The sequence below is a fragment of the Myotis daubentonii genome, chromosome 3, assembly GCF_963259705.1.
Source record: "Myotis daubentonii chromosome 3, mMyoDau2.1, whole genome shotgun sequence".
Classification (NCBI taxonomy): Eukaryota; Metazoa; Chordata; class Mammalia; order Chiroptera; family Vespertilionidae; genus Myotis; species Myotis daubentonii.
The window spans coordinates 191,045,731-191,060,307 of record NC_081842.1 but is presented as its reverse complement, the minus strand read 5'-3'; the positions used below and the strand labels follow the sequence as shown (position 1 = coordinate 191,060,307).

Sequence of the window (14,577 nt, the reverse complement as noted above, 5' to 3'; positions counted from 1 at the left end):
ACGATCGATTGCTATGATGTGCACTGACCACCAGAGGGCAAATGCTCAATGCTGGAGCTGCCCGCAGCCCGCAGGCCTCTCAGTCTCTCCCCCTTGCCAGCAGGCTCCGATCGCCTGATGGGGAACGGGGAACTGGGGGTGGGTGGTGGCGGACATGGGCGGCGCCAGGCCAAAGCGGTGCAAGCAGGGACACAAGGCAACCGGCGGGGGGCGGGGCCAGCTGCTGGCAGCCGGGGAAGATCGGCCCTGATCGCAGGCCAGGCCTAGGTACCTACCCATGCATGAATTTCATACGCTGGGCCTCTAGTAAACTAGAAGTTTGTTGCTATCCACTAAATAACTTGCTGGGATTTTCATTATTGTTGTTGTTGTTAATCCTCATCCGAGGATATTTTCTCTATTGATCTTTAGAGGGAGTGCAAGGGAAGGTGGGGAGGGAAGGGGGAGAGAGAGGAAAAAAAACATTGATGTGAGAGAGACACGTCAACTGGTTGCTTACTACACACACCGCAACTGGGGTCGTTCAACCCATGCAACCTAGGTTCATGCCCCTGACCAGGAGTTGAATCTGTGACCCTGTGGTGCATGGCCAACACTAACCGCTGAGAAACACCAATTATGTTGAATCTACAGATCAAGTTTGGAAGAACTGATATTTAAACAATATTGAGTCTTCTAATCCATAAACATGGAATATAGCTCCATTTATCTAGTTTTTTAAAAAATTTCTTGCATTAGAGTTTTGTAGTTTTCCATATATATGTAAGTATATTTTGTCAGATTTTTTCCTAAGTATTTCTTTATGTATGTTCGTGTAAATAATATTGTGTTTTGTTTTTAAATATGTTTTCATTGATTTCAGAGAGGAAGGGAGAGGGAGAGAGAGATAGAAACATCAATGATGAGAATCACTGATTGGCTGCCTCCTGCCTGCCCCCAACTGGGGATTAAGTCCACAACCTGGGCATGTGCACTTGACCAGAATCCAACCCAGGACCCTTCAGTCGCAGGCTGCTCTATCCACTGAGCTACACTGGCTAGGGCTAATATTGTGTTTTTAACTTCAAATTCCAATTGTTCACTTGCTGGTATATAGAAAAGCAACTGACTTTTGTATATTATCCTTATATCCTGCAACCTTGCTATAATTGCTAATTAGTTCCACGAAATCCCAATTCTCTGGTATTTCCTACATAGACAACATGCTGTCTGTGAACAAAGAAGGTTTTATTTCTACCTTCCTAATCTCTATACCTTTTCTTTCTTTTCTGATTGAATTAGTTAGAGCTTTCAGTATAATGTTGAATAGGAGTGGTGAAAGGGGACATGCTTGCCTTTTCCCAGTTTTAGGGAAAAGCATCTAGTTTCTCATCTTTAAGTGTAATGTTAGCTATAGATTTTTGTAGGCATTCTTTATCAAAGTGAGAAAGTTTCTCTCTTTCCTAGTTTTCTGAGAGTTTTTTCTAAAATAACAATTGGATGTGGACTGTATCAATGCTTATTCTACAACTTATAGATATAATCATATGATTTTTCTTTTTTAGCCCTGTTGATGTGATGTAATACAGCAATTGACTTTATAATTACTGTATCTATAATTTGTGTACCTGGAAGAAATCCCACTTAGTTGTGGTGTGTGACTCCTTTTATGCATTGTTATATTCAATATGCTAATATTTTATTGAGGATTTTTACATGATGTTCATAAGAGATACTAGTCAGTGGTTTTCTTCTCTTACAATTCTTTATCTTTATGGTTTTAAGGTAATGCTGGCTTTACAGAACAAGTTAGGAAGTGTTCCCTTTGCTTCCATTTTCTGGAAAAGGCTGTAGAGAATTGCTATCATCTTTTCCTTAAATGTTTGATAGAATTCACCAGTGAAACCATCTGAGCCTAATGTTTTCTGTTTTGGAAGGTTATCAGTTATGGATTCAATTATCTTTAATAGACATAGACCTATTCAGATGATTTATTTCTTCCCGTGTGAATTTTGATAGTTTGTGTCTTCTAAGAAATTGGTCCATTGCATCTAAGTTATAAAATTTGTAGGCATAAAGTTGTTCATAACATGCTGATCCATGGGATCAGTGGTGATGATCTCTTTTTCATTTCTGGTAGCAGTAATTTGTATCTTCTCTTTTTTTTCTTGGTTAACCTAGCAAGAGGATTTTCAATTTTATTAATATTTCCAAAGAATCAGCTTTTAGTTTTGTTGGATTTTTTTCTACTGATTTCTGCTCTTTACTTCTATGACAGCCTCCTAGGTACCATTTCCCTTTCCACTTCTGCTCCTCTCCAATCCTTCTACCATCTCACAGCTGAGGTCATTTTCCTATAGGTCAAAACTGATTATTTTTCATCTGCTTAAAACACTCCGGTGGCATCTTCTGCCCTCAAAATGAAGCCCACTTCTTACTATTATCACCACAGCCCTGCATGATTTGGTCTGTCCATTCCTCAGATGTACCATGTTTCACCCTCAGGCCTCTTAGAACTTTGACAACACAGAAAAAACAAATATAAAGTCTCTACACAAACATGCAGTTCAATTGTAGATAAAAGATACTTAAATAGGCCAACAGAATGTACTGGAAACTCTTCAATTGATTCATATTTTAAAAGACCATAAAGAAAAAACTAAAAAAAAAGGGCTGGTAGTCAAAACTTAATATAAAATGGATTTTAAAAAATGGTGTTAGAGAACAAGAGCTAATGAAATCATGAAAAAAAAATGCAGAAAAAGGGTGCATTCAAATATTTTTTCTTCTGTAAAGGTATATAAGGACAATACAGAAAATGTAAACTCAAAAGAAAAGAAGTACCCACAACCCCACTATCATAACCACTATTACATTCTGCAGTAGTTATTATGCTATATTCAGATATAATTACAGTGACAGGCTTTAAGGCTGTATTTCCAATGACCCTAAACCAGGGGTCGGCAAACTGTGGCTCTTTGGCCCCTTGAGTGTGGCTCTTCCACAAAATACCTGCGCATGGGCCACGAAGTTTCAATCGCACTGTACGTGTGCGCCCGCACGTGGTATTTTGTGGAAGAGCCACACTCAAGGGGCCAAAGAGCCACATATGGCTCGCCAGCTGCAGTTTGCCGACCACTGCCCTAAACCCTGGCATGTTAGAATCACTTGGGGGAACTTTCAAACATTAAGGTACTCAGGTCGGATTTCTGATCAACTAAATCAGAATCTCTGGGTGATGAGGTCCTGTGTTGAGAAACACTATATAGACATACTCTGACATGTAGGCAGGGGCCTTATCTCAAAGGTGAGTTTATTCTGAGTATCAATCACCTGGGAAAGTGGAGAGTTCCTCAGACAGGAAAAGGAATTTTTAGAGCAGTGGTTCTCAACTGCATATCAGACTTACATGGGGAGCTTAAAAACCCAATGCCCTGGCTACTCCTCAACCCAATGACTTTACAATCTCTGGGGCAGGGGTGGGGAACCTTTTTCCTGCCAAGGGCCATTTGGATACTTATAACATCATTCTCGGATAATACAAAATTATTAACTTAAAAATTAGCCTGCTCTATTTGGCCAAACATTTCATTAACTCACTCCTAATGCCTTGGCAGAGCCAGACCAAATGATTTCGCAGCCTTATACGGCCGGCCAGATGTTCCCCACCCCTGCTCTAGGTGGTGGATGAAGGCATCAGTAAATTTTTAAGCTTCTCAAGTGATTCCAGTATGTAATCTGGGCATGTGCCCTGACCGGAAATCAAACCGGCAACTCCGCGGAGTGCAGGCCAACACTCTAATCACTGAGCAACACCAGCCAGAGCTATTAAGATTTTTTACCAACCAGAAGGATGAAATTGCCATTTACTGGGGTAGGAAAGATTCTGGGAGGCAGGGGGTATGAATCAGTAGCTGGGTTTTGGACATGTTAGGTATGAGATGCCCAATACAAGTAAAGCAAGTAATTGCATAAGTGAGTCTAGAGTGTGGGGAAAGAGGGCTGGGCTTGAACTATAAATTTGAGAGTCATCAACCCAGATATATTTAAAGCCACGAGACTGAATGAGGTCATCTAAGTGGCTGTTGTGAGGCATAAGTAATACAGAAAGTACCTAGGATGGCATTAGCACACAATACATGCTCAATAAACACTTTCCATCGCAGCTACAGGGAACCTGCCAGGCTCTTCCAGAAACAGGAAACTATGCCTCAGGGTATAACTTGCACTGCCCCATGCATTTAGGCTTTTCACAATTTTGGTTTTCACAAGCCTTTGGGGGGTTAAAAGATGTTGGTTTCAGCTTTCAGGTCTTTGTATCTTCACATGTAATTCCTTATGAAATGAGTCTGAGCATTAAACTCCCTATGTCTGCAACTGCCCGCATGGCAGCTATAAGGCGCCACACTGTCACAGCAGACCAGAGATTACCTGGAGCACAGAGCACCTACCCACACCTGCAGAAACAGATGAAACCTCCGCTCAATTAAATTGGCTCCCAGAAGGCTGACATCAGCTCAGGAAACACACGACCAGCACCAGGGTCTGGCTCCTTCACGGCTCCAGATGGCTCTTCTCTCTGCGGGACTAATGGGCACTTTCCTGGCTCATGGGGTCATATTCCTCTTCACAACTGAGACTGAGATAGATACTCCTAGGGTTCTGTCTAGAATGTTCTGCCTCCAGATAATGGCAGGCTAACCCCATCTCTTCCTTTGATTCTGTGCTCAAATGTTACTTTCTCAGTAAGGCCTGCCCTGGCTACCCCATTTAAACTTGCACTCGCTTCTCCAGCATGCCTTTGTCCTTTGTCATAGTACTTATCATCTTCCATGATAGTGAAAACATTACTTATTTATTACATTTTGTTTATTAACTATCTTGTTCCCTGGTATATCCTCAGAGCAGGGAATATGGCCTGATGCATGGCAATTGCTCAAGAAATTTGTTGAATGAATAAGGAAGTGCTTACTTTAATGTTGGGGCAGCAGCCTATTGCCCTGAACCTTTCCCCAGGTCCCTCAACTTTAAACTCTTTCAGAGAACCCAGAGCCTCCCCAGGGACCAGACCTGAACCTCCTGGAGGCATCATCCAATTGGGCTGTCCCTGAGTGCACTGAGCAGCCAGGGTGCCCACCCCCAAGGGAATACAAGATTAATTCTTAGGCTCCTAGAGGCCAGCAATACCCAACTCACCAGCCTAACGTCCTGGCTCTTCCTGTTCATTCCTTCAATTGTATCTTTGTCAGTTTCCTCATCCTTAAGTCACTGCTCTCTGCTTCTTCTGTGTGGCCCACTCTCCCACTTCTCTCCCCCCTGAACCATACTCTGACTTTCCACTGTGTCCTCTGAAGCCTGGCTCTTTTACAGTGAACGTTCCTCCTACCTCCTGCTTTCACAGTAGCCTTGGTATCCCTGAAAACACTGGATTCTCTACTGCCCTGTGCGATGGAGGCTGCTCCTTCTACCGTACCCCATGCACCTGAGAACCCCTTGTGAACTCCTTGTACTCCGTGTAGGCTTCCAAGCCACCCTATTTAAAAACAAAACAAAAACCTGTTCATTGCTCATGGTTGGTGCTCAAGAAATATTTACTAAATGAATAAGTGAGAAAATGAAATCTGGGGAATGGAACAAGAGGCAAGCTGAGGTTCAAGTCTCATTTTGGGGCTATATCCTTCCCAGTTTACCAGACACCGATAAGGGTACAGGACATGTTGAATGTCATCCTTGGGCGATTACTATTATTCCCACTTTATAGTGGGAAACTGAGGCTTAGGAGTTAAACAACTCACAGCGAGTAAGATATGGAACTGGGGTTTAAAAATTCATGTCTGACTTCACAGCCCATGTTTTTAACCTCCAAAAACCACTGGCCCCCTGAACAACAGGGCTTGCAGTTAAAAGGCAAGGTTTGTACAGCTCACTGCATCTAAGTAGCCCGACATTTTCAGTGCTCACAAGTGATTCTGTCATGCAGATATAAGCAGCAGGGACGTCTCAAAGGAAACAGAAAACGATTTATTCCACAAAAACACGATTAAAAGAGTATCCTAAAGATAAAAAAATCCAAAACATCTATTTCTAGATTTTTTTTGAGTATCATAGGATATAGAGATATTTTAAGAGCATTTTTATATATAATAGGATCTCAAGAATAGAAAGCGCCTGAGGTGGAGAGATGATCCTCATGCAGCTATACCTGTGCTGCATTCTTTTTTTTTTTTTTTTTTAAATATATTTTATTGATTTTTTACAGAGAGGAAGGGAGAGGGACAGAGAGTTAGAAACATCAATGAGAGAGAAACATCGATCAGCTGCCTCCTGCACAATCCCCACTGGGGATGTGCCCGCAACCAAGGTACATGCCCTTGACCAGAATCGAACCCGGGACCCTTGAGTCCACAGGCCGACGCTCTATCCGCTAAGCCAAACCGGTCAGGGCATGTGCTGCATTCTTAATTGGGGTCAGCCAACTATGATTTGTGGGTCAAATCCAACCCTCTATCTGTTTTTAGTATGGCTCTTGAGTTAAGAATGTCTTTTTGCTTGTGAAACTCTGATCTCATTTTACATTGATATTAAAACATTTTAACAGTGAAAAAGAAAATAATGTTTAAAACATTTTTAATGGTTGGGGAGTATATTTCATGACATAAAAATTATATGAAATTAAAATTTCAGTGTCAATAAATAAAGTTTTATTGGAAAACAGCAATACTCATTTGCCTATATGTTGTCTATGGCTGCTTTCATGTCACAGTTTTGCCTTATTTCAGTCAGTGTATGCTTAATTTCTAGTTGGTCCTTTTTCATAACCTCGAGGGTCTCACTAGATTTCTTGAGGGTCTCACTACGTTTATCAGCGGTCTCACCAGTCTTTTCGAGGGTCTTACTAAATTTATTGGCGGTTTCTAGAAAGTTCTTGAAAAACCTTAAAAGTGTGGTTTTGAACTCTATATCCAGTAGTTTGCTTTCCTCCATTTCTGTCATTTGTGACCTGTTTCTTTGTCTCAGCATTTTTTATGCTTCCCTGTGTTGATAGAGTGGCTTTCTGTGCTAGGTGTCCTATAGGGCCCAATGGCTCAGCCTCCCCAATTACCTGAGGTGGACACTCTTGGTGCACCCCCTTGTGGGCTTTGTGCACAGTCTTTTTGTTGTTGTTGTTTGTTTGTTTTTAAAATATGGAACACTTCATGAATTTGCGTGTCATCCTTGCGCAGGGGCCATGCTAATCTTATCTGTATTGTTCCAATTTTAGTATATGTGCTGCCGAAGCGAGCACTGTGCACAGTCTTGTTGTAGTTAAGCCTTGATTGTTGTAGGTATCACTGGGAGGAATTGACCTCCAGGCTAATTGGCTGTGAGAATCAGCTGTGTCTGCAGTGGGAGAACTTCTGTGCTGGAGACACCCCTCTGGGGCAAGACTTGCTTCAGTGGGGCTTTGGTGCTCACTGAGTCTGCCCCCTAAGTGTGTCCTTTATGGTTCTGAGGAGCTGCAATCTGGATGGTCCCACTCTGACCACTGGGCACACTGGCTCCTGGATCTCTAAGGAGGTGCTAATCTAGCCTCTGCCTGAGGCTACCCAGCAGGAGCCAGCTGTGAAGTAATGTGAGTTGCCGTGGGGCCTTGGGCCAGCTGCAGTTTGTTAGGTAATTTTCAGATTGCAAAGGGCCAGGCCTTTCATATGCAAAAGCCTCCGTGCACGGCTTGGGCAGGGCGGGGTCCCAGGGGATCAACAGGGTGGAGCAAGCAGCTATGGCTGCCCTCAGAGGCCCTGCTTCTCAGTGTCCCGGCAATTGCTGCAAGCACCTCCGAGAGAAAGCTGCCCTCAAGTTCCGACCGATGCCAGACAGTCCAGTTTCTCCCATATGAGTCTGGGTCCCCAGAGACTCGCCCGGAACTGGAGCTCAGAGCTTGAGACTCGCTCCGGATTGAAAAAGACAACTGTGTCCTCAGCCGCCAGCCCTCTCCGCGTGCGCTTCCGTACCTCTGTACTTTACTTCCGCATTGCACCTCCTCTTGAGTCTCGGTATGCTTTTCTCTTTCCTACTAGTTGTAGAATTTCCACTCAGCCAGCCTTCCTGTGGTTCTGGATGATGTCCGTTCCATCTTTTAGTTGTATTTTTGAAGTGGTTGTGCGAGGCAGCAATCTCCAGTGTTTACCTATGTCGCCATCTTGGTTTCTCCTGCCACCTCTATTAGCTTGGTATAAAGAGCAGACCATTCTTCCCTCATGGCTGCCTGCATGACATATAAAAGCTGGGACAATGACAACTCCTGAACTCACAGTACGAGGCACCAGAGCCAAGAAGCCAGATGCCAGGAAAAGAGGGCCAGATGCCAGACAATTCAGTGGGAAAGCCAAAGAGCCCCAGATTCGACGTGTTAGGCAGGTGTGGTCAAGGCCTCATGCACGAGAGGGACAGGAGACACAGTCTGATCTTCCGTGTCTGTCTCATACAGGGAGAGGCCACAAGTATACTCAGGTGAGTAACAACAGAGAGAAGCCACCGGCAGTGTTGCAACCATGTATTGTACATCAACCACGTGAGAGGTCCTGTGCAGGGCATAGACACACATGGAGGACAGAGCCTGCTCAAGGCTTCCTGATCTCGTCATCCACCTATCACCCATCCTCACAGCCAAGTGTACAGTGCTTACTGAGCACGTAGTGAACATATGCCAGTACTGTCTAGGCGCTGGGGAGACCAAGAAGGCAAGAACAGGGGAGGATCTGGAAGGATTAGACACCAGTTACTCTGAAAGCCACTATGAATCAATTCATTTCAATTAAATCCTCATATGACAGAAGAAACCAGACTCAGAGTAGCTTGTCCCAAATCACAAGGAGAGTAAATAGCAGTCTGGGATCTGAATGAAGCTTTGCCTGGCTCTGAGCCTGTGCCCTTAATAAAATAATAATCATTCCACAGTTAATTAAGTATAATGAGATAATTGGTGATGGAGGTAGAAAATTCATAGGAAACATGGAGAAAGAGATAATTTTGTATAAAAAGGAGGTCGTCTTTGAGTTTTCCTAGTGGACAAGCAAGGAAGGAAAATTTGAGGCACAGATAACAAACATATGCAAAGGCATTGGAAAACAGAGGGTATACCTGTGGGAGAACAACAGGAGGAAGACAGGGGCCTGATCACGGCAGGCTTTGCAGACCAGGCTGCAGAGCATCTTTGAGAGGCCACTGACTCCTGCTGCAACCCAATCACCCTCCAGTCTGGAAGCAGGAGCCTTTCTGGGGACCTCCTTGTCCCTCAAACTCCTTGCAGTGGCTGCCTATGCCAGCCAAATCTAAGGCCTCATGGACACCCACAATCCCATCCTCCGCAGGCCCCTGCAGACTCTAACGTACTCCAAAATTCTGCTGGCAGACTGAGGACAGAGGCCCCTGGGAACCCAACAACCACAGGCGTTTTCTCATTCTACTCACAGTTTAGAGTCCAGCTTCAGGAGGAAGCCCAACCGATCATACTCTGAAAAAGAAAAGAAAGCAGAAAATATCACCTAAGGCAGGCCCCTGCTGACACTAGCAGACTGCATCCCCCAGACCTAGACCACGGGGACAGACAACTGCTCCAGAGAACAGATCAAATACACAGCCACAACTAAATTTACATCACAAAACCCTCACTGACCACCTGTTTTGTGAAGGACCAGGTTCAAGCCAGATATTTACCAGGACGTCTAGGCTGACCAGTCCTCTGCTGGTTTATAACTGCCTTCCTGTTTAAATGTAGGGCTTGAAACTTAAATTTAGAAAACCACAAAACCAGACCCCTGGAAAAGTAAGAGGGTCAGAAGTAATCTCTGCTTTCTCTAAGCTCTAAGCACAATTTTTGCTCAATCAGCACATTAACTATGTGGCAGAAGATGTGGCAGCCAAGAGGTTCTCAAATCCGTGTCAATGAGTCTCTTCATAACAATCACAAAGAATTGATAGATCTGCCCTGGCTAGTGTGGCTCAGCTGGCTGGCATCATCCCATGCACTGAAAGGTTGCTGGTTCGATTCCCAGTCAGTCTGGGTTGTAGGCTCGATCCCCGATAGGGGGTGTGCAGGAAGCAGCTGATAGGTGTTTCACTCTCACACTGATGTTTCTCTCTCTCCCTCTCCCTTCCTCTCTCTCTAAACATAAATTTAAAAATCAATAAAAAAGAATTGATATATCTGATTACATAAGAAATAGGAAATTTAAAATAAAATCCAAAAACAAATTGATGTTTGTAAGAAATGATAAATTATTATTTTATTTAATTCTTTATGTCTTGCCTCATTTGAAAATGAAGTTGAAGTAGCTTTTAAAAAAACAACTGTATGAAGTACAGTTTTTGAAAAGAATAAATAAGGAAACCAAAACATAAATAAGCATAGGAAAAATAATAAAATGCAGCCAGGACAAAAATACCCAAAGTGGGTGTGCTAAGGTCCTCTGTGCTTGCCAGAGGAGGATTAAAGATCTGTTCCCCCAGATTTCTCACAGCTAAAACGAAATGCAAAGAATTGATATAAATGGTTTACAGTGTCCACAAATAAACCTGAGAATCAGTTATTCCTGATACTAAGACTTGAAGGAATCCCGCTGTGTCCCCAAAAATATTTGTAGACGGAAAATACAGGAAGTGTCACAGAACTGTTTCTTGTAACTTTGTTCAATGATTGCAGTGTGTGTGTGTGTGTGTGTGTGTGTGTGTGTGTGTGTGTGTATAGAATGGCTTCACCAAAATAAGGGTTCTATGAATGCAGTTCTCAGCTGGCCTAGCTTCATATGAGGATAAAACAGAACACTTAAGACCAAACAACCACATGGAAAAGGCTAGGCAGCAAGGCCTCCGAGGAACTCAGACTTCAGTAAGCAGTGAATGACCAAGACAGGACAGCCCCACATACTGGCAAGTCCCTCCCTGGAGTCATTCTGCAACCCGGGGTAAGGCCACACTTGTGTGCTTTCATAAGCAGCTAAGCTGTGGTGAGAGAATAATTCCTCTTCTTAAAACTGAAGATACCGACTAGGACACATAACTCAACAGAAGGCCTGCCTCCCCAGAGCACAGACTTGGGCAAATGAAATCCTTTCCTCAAAATAATTCTGGTTTTGCTCTAAATCAGATAAATGGATTAGAGGCTTAGCTCAATAATAATCAGAACTTAAACTAAACTAAAAACAAAAGAAGGTTTCAATTGAAAAACTAAACTAAAAACAAAATTTGCAAAAAGTTAGTTTCCAAAGTTTAACAGTCTCAACAATCCTGTTGTATCATCCCCTGGAAAAGAAAACTTCATTAACTTGCCAAACACCTGTCGCTTTCCCCCTAGGTAGTCATAACCTTGTGGCAACTGTCCTGCTATTGTTCCTCAGACCCGAGCGTTGACTCCCTTGGACCCGCTGGATGTAGGATGAATCCACACTTCGGCTGGTTCCTTCCAGAAAGGCCAGAGAATGTTTTCTCCCTGTTGCAAACTCAAATGTCAGGGGCCAAGGAAGAACATGAGATAAACAAGGGAAGCTGGAGAATGTAATACCATCTCATAGCAGCTCACATTATTTATTTTGGTTGCATTAAAAACAAATTGTTGAAATGTCTTATTTTTTTTAAAATGTATTTTATTGATTTTTTACAGAGAGGAAGGGAGAGAGGTAGAGAGTTAGAAACATCGATGAGAGAGAAACATCGATCAGCTGCCTCCTGCACATCCCCCACTGGGGAAGTGCCCGCAACCCAGGTACATGCCCTTGACCGGAATCGAACCTGGGACCTTTCAGTCTGCAGGCTGACGCTCTATCCACTGAGCCAAACCGGTTTCGGCAAAAATGTCTTATTTTTAACCACATATCTTCTGTATGGTAATCATATTGGTGGTTTAGTTTGCCATGGCATCTTAAGTTGTGTTTTACACACACACACACACACACACACACACACACACACACACAAATTGCAAAGTGTTCTTACGTGTTTAATATGCATTCTTAAAGAAATTATGTCCCCTCCTGTTTTCTCTCTTTTGTTAAGAGACATGATGACCAGAAATATTTCACTTATTCTTTAATTTAAGAAAAGGTATCTGTGTGGCTCAATGATGATAAATGGGAACTGATACTGGCTTCAGCCAAGAGGGAAGGGCGTCCATCTGGAGACCGCACGCCTTGTCTAAGGGGCAGCCTCCGCCAGCTCCAGCCAACAGCGAACTGTGCCAGGCAGCGATGCGGGCCCAGCAATGCCACATCTTCTGATTTTTTCAAAGCCAAGAATCTGGATCTTTTAAGATAAAATCTCTCTGTTTGTAAATATTGGCAACAGATGTGAGGGGAATTGAGAAGATTACGAGGCTGAGAATATGTGCATGGGCAGAACACAGCCAGCAGGCTAACGACTGACAAACTCTGTCCTAGGCGGGCAGCTCACCAGGGCTGGAAGCACTTCTCTTTTGTGGCTGCACACAGTACCTGGTCAGTAAATATTTGCTGACTGTTATCAGGATTATTTGGTCACAATGTTCATAAAACAAAATCCAATTACTCTACCCAAATGCCAAAAAGAAAAGTTTCAGCCAAGCCTCTAGAACGCTAAGTTTCAGACACTACAGTAGGGTGCTAGACTAAGATGCAAATTTTCAAAGGAAATATCTGAATACTTGTTATACAATTCCAAAGGCCCTCCCCACATCAAGTATAAAAGTAACTGGTTGTGAGGTTAAGGGAGAACGGATTTGAAGACTTTCTCTGGAGAGAGCAATATTATGAACACCATCTCTCTTAAGGGGCAGAACGGGTAGTACATACATGTGTCAGCCAAGCCTGGTGAGGGGAGCAGAACATAACCACAGAAGAAAGGGGACACCATGGACTGCCAGCTGCCTGTCTCCTACCTGACAAGTGTAAAGGCCACGAGACAGCTGACGGCGAAGGACAGGCTGCACTGGGACTGGCCTGCACTACCAGAACTGGCTGCAGAAAGGGATGCAGGAATGAGCTAGTGGGGTTGTTTTAGGTCCTTTTCAAAAGGTCTGCCCAGTGGGTTGACAGGTCTTCAGTAACAGGGGAAGACACAGGGAGTCCCAGGAGCTGCAGAAGGAGTGAGTGAAAGGCTTTGGTGCATGCATTACCCACATCGGGAACTGCAGAGGGGAGGTCCCAACTTGGAGGGGGGTCTCCAAAATGCCTACAAGAACACCCCACAGGAAAGCCAGTTCAGAGAGGGCCAACACTACCTTACGTCTTTTCTGCTCACAGTCTCCTTCCGTTCCCCCACCAATTCCAAAGAGGCCAGAAACAGTAGCCAGCAATGGGGGCGGAGAAAGACAAGCAGCGTACACCCTTTTATGGGGTCAGGCACCACTGGTACTAAGCCAGTGATGGCGAACCTATGACACGCATGTCAGAGGTGACACGCGAACTCATTTTTTTGGTTGATTTTTCTTTGTTAAATGGCATTTAAATATATAAAATAAATATCAAAAATATAAGTCTTGCCCTAGCCGGCTTGGCTCAGTGGATTGAGCATCAGCCTGCGGACTTAAGGGTCCCGGGTTCGATTCCGGCCAAGGGCACATGCCTGGGTTGCGGGCTCGATCCCCAGTAGGGGGCGTGCAGGAGGCAGCCGATTAATGGTTCTCTCTCATTGTTGATGTTTCTATCTCTCTCTCCTTCTCTCTTCCTCTGTGAAATCAATAAAGAAATATATTTTTTAAAAAATAAGTCTTTGTTTTACTATGGTTGCAAATATCAAAAAATTTCTATATGTGACACGGCACCAGAGTTAAGTTAGGGTTTTTCAAAATGCTGACACGCCGAGCTCAAAAGGTTCGCCATCACTGTACTATGCCCTAATGCGAGGAGGGGAAGTTACTATAACTGAATAAATTGAAAGCTCTGACTATTACAAACGTCTGGATACACTAATTTTGGACTTGGTGACTCAATGTGGCCATGGGATTCTTATTACCTCCAAGGTAACAAAAATTCTCTGGACTTCCTACACTGAAAACAGTTTAAGGGGACAGATGGAGACAAAGTGAAGTTGTCTGTGCTTTATTCCCTAATGCTTCCACATTCAATATACGAGTACTGGTTGCATTAACTTAGGCAAATAGGACATTTAATGGTTCATATAGCCAAAGTGTGGGAAGGGCCAGGGGCAGAGGGCTCAGGGATGACTAAGAGTGACTAGAATGCTGTTGCCGGGATTATTCTGTCTGTTCCTTCCTAGTGGTTCTTTCCCTGACTTCCAGTCGTTTCCTCACACAGATGCAATGATCAGCTGAGCCCTTAAATTCCAGTTTGGAATTACACATTTCTCAGACTCTGACTCGTGTTTCTCCTCCAGGGGACTAGAAGGTCTACTGAGGCATCATCACTCACACTGTGCTTGCCGTGTTAAAGGAATGGTGAATGAACACTTCTCTGTTAGGCCAAGAGCCCCGTATCTGTGCCCATCACCAAATGTTTAGAACTTAATGCAGTTCTGCCGTCAGTTGCTCATGAGTCTATTGTTTATGCCGTCTTCTTAGAAATAAGCCCCTTACATTTCTTTCAGGGAACAGCTCTTCCAACATTGCTGGCAAGTGGTGAGACTGTCCCT

The 14,577-nt window shown here is 43.7% G+C and overlaps 1 protein-coding gene and 1 non-coding gene across 5 annotated transcripts in view; both read right to left on the bottom strand.

The window, feature by feature from the left end:
• The window catches only part of ST3GAL3 (ST3 beta-galactoside alpha-2,3-sialyltransferase 3), a 166,812-nt gene that overhangs the window by 73,381 nt on the left and 78,854 nt on the right, over nucleotides 1-14,577 (bottom strand). For all 4 annotated transcript variants that reach the window (XM_059689882.1, XM_059689884.1, XM_059689883.1 and 1 more), the window contains one exon: nucleotides 9,430-9,472. In XM_059689882.1, coding sequence (XP_059545865.1) covers nucleotides 9,430-9,472 — 43 coding nt within the window. The remainder of the gene's footprint in view (nucleotides 1-9,429; nucleotides 9,473-14,577) is intronic.
• On the bottom strand, nucleotides 7,158-7,264 carry LOC132232010 (U6 spliceosomal RNA). Its single transcript, XR_009452174.1, has one exon. It is a non-coding gene; the product is annotated as a U6 spliceosomal RNA (small nuclear RNA).